At 46.7% G+C, this 4,465-nt stretch overlaps 1 protein-coding gene across 1 annotated transcript; it reads right to left on the reverse strand.

Annotated features, from left to right (window-relative positions):
• Positions 1 to 1,936: 1,936 nt before the first annotated feature.
• On the reverse strand, positions 1,937 to 3,303 carry PPTG_15807 (hypothetical protein; the record flags this gene model as incomplete). Its single annotated transcript, XM_008913559.1, has 1 exon — positions 1,937 to 3,303. One exon carries the CDS (start codon positions 3,301 to 3,303, stop codon positions 2,083 to 2,085), a length of 1,221 nt encoding a protein of 406 aa, XP_008911807.1. The 3' UTR covers positions 1,937 to 2,082.
• Positions 3,304 to 4,465: the final 1,162 nt, after the last annotated feature.

The raw sequence follows: 4,465 nt of genomic DNA on the forward strand, positions 1-4,465 counted from the left end.
GACAGTGGTGAGCTGGAGTATCATCAAAAGCTGCAGAAGTTTGTGCATCCATGTGAGTTGGAGAAAGCCCTTGATATCACCTGGAAGGCTTTTCAATTTACGCTGCACCAACGCGATCGTCAGGTTTTCAATGGGTTTGGTCATCCCAATGGCACGGTTGTGATGAGATACCGCTTGGTCCGAACTTTAGCAACCGGCACGTCTGTATCTGTCGTCCAGCGCCTTGCTGCTCGTCGGTTCTTTGAGCAAGATCGAGTGGTGTGTATTTGGAAAATGTTCACGGAGGGCGAGGATATCTTTCGGGGGATGCACTCAACTCTTACTGGATGGGGCAGTGTTCGAGCGATGCCAGATGGATCCGGAACATTAGCCGAGGTATGCGTCCGACAATTTCCCGTTGTCATGAACGCGACACCGTCAGTTAGCAATGAATTCCATCATTTCCTCCACATCACTCTCGACGAGGACAAGGAGTCGGTGATGACAACCATCCAGCACCGACCACATGTCCTGTCCAACTACCAGAAACTTCGAATAGTCAGCAAGTGTGATGGTAATATATTATAGCTCGAAAGGGGATCGAGCTAGAATGTATTACCATCTAAGTATCAGTCCGCTGCTTGGATCGCTAACTCTTTGTTATTGTCGGTGGCTTATGAAAAATTCACAGTTGAGCAAAATTCATGGCGCTTTTAAGTATCAACATGTTCAAATATTTCAAGAGGAACGTACACAAGTATTGAAGAAGGGGTGTACAGAATTCTAAATACCATGAAGACTACAGGTTTAGTGTAGCTCTTCTAATAGCTCATGACTCTTCTCGGGATGTACGGTTTAATGTACCGAGTTTTTTTTTTTTTTTTTTAAAGTAATAACGCTATATGGGATCAGTAACGTATTGGGATTTAAAAAATCCTCGGTTTTGTTAATCTGCCCCCCCCCCCCCCCCCCCCTACTTTCCCGATTCACTTAGACAAGGCGTGGGCTTCTGATGTCCTGCTCTCGACTCTAGGTATACTGCTAGCAACCACTCGAGGTAACTCACCCAGGACACCCAACTTCCAAACCGCAACGAAGAATGGGATGTACGCTACGATGTCTCAAAATCGCTTATTATCTGCTGAGTTCAAAGTCAATGAAACGAGGAGTTTGCGCGGTGATTACAGTGGCATGACTATAAAGGTGTTCAACACCCAAGAAGAAGACCGCGCATTGAGCTATCCCTCTCAATGCGCTTAAAGGCTGTACTCTATGGGATATGGGTCAGAATCTCCCCCAAAACTCAATCGAATTGGGTGTTGCGCACTGAGAAGAAACACTTTAAGATATTTTACAAATCCGGACAGACGCCTGAAAGCCTAAGCGCCATGAAACGCCCGATTCTTAACAGGTACAAGGCTTGGTACAAGATCAACGCTGTGAACAACCAAACGCATCACTGGTATAATGGATACATATTTGATAATCATGTTCAGGGAGTACGACGTGCTTCTATAATACAAGTTCGTGCATGTACTTCGACAAATGAATCAGGCAAACGTTGTTAGCCAGTGGTTCATGAGCGGCTGGAGAAAAGAAATACTATCTGCAACAACTGGCATCAATTTCATAGCCGATAAAGAGTTAACAGCTCACTAAGAGTGTGGCCACTTTCATTCTACCTGCTCAAAAGTATGCTGTTCTGCTTGGTTGTCTATTTGCACTATCACCCAGAATTACTATTTTTTATATCACGAGCCACCTTGGATAGTGTATACCTCCTCTACCGGACCTGCTTCCCTCCGTTACTTTTCATAAGTACTTTAAAGAGAATGAGTTATTTGTTCGCAATTTTCCGTATTCATAAAGACCTGTCTAAAATGGCATCGTCCTCATGTACCAAAGACTTAGAATTCTTCGAGGTCTTGCCACCCTTGCCGAGAACAGCGCAGTCACTACCGCTATACAATTCGCAGGCAAACAAAAAGCCGAGGGCATGGCTACCGAAGGCTCGATTAGTAGCCTCTCCCTTTGTAGCGCACTTGACAGCCGTGGGGTTTCAACTCTGGGGTCTTCGCTACCTCTGTCAGAATTCCTATGTGGCTACAACGAGATACCGTCGCTTCCAGGCTCCGAGTCACCCGCAACAAGTGCCTCTTTGGTAGCACCCTTGGTGGCAAAAACGCCAATCTCCTCCGACGCAGTTCCAGAAGAATCCTCAACCGGAGCCTTGATGGTCTTGCCTCCCTTGGTTTGATCAGTACTGGTAGATTCGCTGCCCGAGCCACTGTTGAACAACCACGACAGGTCGTTGCTACCACTGCTGCTCAAGAACAGCTCGAGCAACCACGACAGACCAGCTGCTCCGCTGTCGTTGAGAAGTGAAGCTATATCATCAATGTTCGATGTCGGCCTCTGCGAATCCGTTGGTGATACCAGCGTTCCTTTCTTCATCGAAGAATCGGAGGACGACGCCACGCCGAACTTGCTGCCATCTCCACCAGCCAAAATGTGTTCAATATAGTCCATCACGTGCGTAAGACGAGTGAATATACCAGCCTGCTGACCGCATTTACTTCCCCAGCTCACGCATCCAATGAGGATGTCGTCGTTCACGAGAAGTGGACCACCCGAGTCACCTTTGCACGTATCCTTGCCGTTGCCGGTTCCAGCACACATCATGTCCTCCGTGACACGGCCAACGTACTTTTTAAACTTGTCACACTCTGCGTTCGAGATGATAGGAAGCGTCACCTGCTGCAGGATAGCGCTTTCGACATCGCCGCTCTTCTCAGTTCTACCCCATCCTAGAGCGGTACCCATCGTACCGACCTTGTTGTCGGATCCGTCAGCAGCGCACAGCTTCGCCGTTTTGCGTTTAAGTGGCTTCTCCAGTTTAAGCAAGCCCACATCGTACACATGCTTCTTCCGGTTGTACAAAGGGTGACGGAAACCTTCAATGACGGGTATTGAGGTGGCTTGACCTGCGTCAGAACCGGTGCTGTTGTTCGTACCAAAAGTGGCGATAGTGTCCACCTCGCTAGTCCAAATGCAGTGAGCAGCCGTAAGAATGTACTGGGGAGCAATGAGCGTGCCGGCGCAGAAGGTTTCCCCAAAGAAAGAATCGCGCAGACTAGCGAGGAACGGATAATTGTCAATGTTTGCATCTGATCCTCCCCAAATGCGGTTCTCCACGTTTGTAGTTAAACCGGTGTTCTCCTTGGTCTCGGCCGTTGTGGATACGCCGGAGAATGAGTACGCATACGTGAACGTCGAAAGCGACAACACCATCGCGACGAATGGCGCTTCCTGTGCGACGTGCATCCTTCTGTTGAACAGATATAATATTTCCAGCTCTTCGTTGATCGAATAACGCAAACGTTCGTCGTGGTGAAACCCAAAGTGATCTGGCCCAGCATGTCGTAGTAGGGAAGCTTCTGGTTATAGGTTCTGTGTAAATGTTTGGTATAAGTAGGATTGTTAACCGTTGATCCTTTGATTTGATTAAAGTACGTGTATGTAAACGTTTAGTTCCCTAAAGTACAGTATCAATTAAAGCTTTAATATTCCTCAATCAGCAATGCTTGTATGTAAATGTTTAGTTACACAGCGTATCAACTGTACCTTTAGTAAACCTCGGTGTAATCCTGTGCTTAGTGAATTGGTATCTCGACACGACGAGCCTACGATACTGCTGAACATGTCTGCATGACGGAGAACTCCATGCCGTGTGCAAACGACGATGCGATATCATTGAACGGCCATCGGTGAGAAGAAGTAGCTACGCGTTTGCCGACCTGCTCATTGTGCGAGTTGGGAACGAAGAAACACACCTTTAATGGGCCAGTAAATGTTAAATGCAATCACATGAAACTGCAATAAATCCTTCATTCAGCACGACACTAGTTTTGCCCATTTTCGTGCAATGTACAGAGAGAGGCTTGAATAGTTTCTCTACCCGTGCATTTCCCATTGCGATTGCTTCTCCGTAAAGTTTTTTGTTATGTTTTTTATTGCCTGGCACTCACTTCCACTAAGCAGCATGTCTTTGGAGCTCATTTTAACTTCATTTCAAGTGCTCCAGAAGACCGAGTTTTTGCCGAAGCGAAGACGTCTTTCTGTCTTCGTGTAACGGGGTACGAACCCCAGTGTACCCAAGTTACATGAAAAGTGACCAGTCACTCTTATAATACCTGGTACATAGTACCAGGGCTCTAGGAGCCAATCATTGCATCTCTACATAGTCTTACTATAGGTGATTTATAGTCTGTATTAGAAACCAAGCTAAGATCACCTATAAATACATTTAGTCTTAATCGTACTCTCAAGTGAGTACTTCGTCCTCTCAGACCATGGACACGTGAATGGTCGTTCACTTAGAATTTGTATACTCTAGAGGAAATCAACTTCCTCTGCACAAGGTGCTGTGTGACCCCGTCAGACTTGGTAGCACTTGTAGTCAATCCACGCCAACGCAGATACCTAC

This window comes from Phytophthora parasitica, assembly GCF_000247585.1.
Source record: "Phytophthora parasitica INRA-310 unplaced genomic scaffold supercont2.54, whole genome shotgun sequence".
In the NCBI taxonomy this organism is placed as follows: Eukaryota; Oomycota; class Peronosporomycetes; order Peronosporales; family Peronosporaceae; genus Phytophthora; species Phytophthora nicotianae.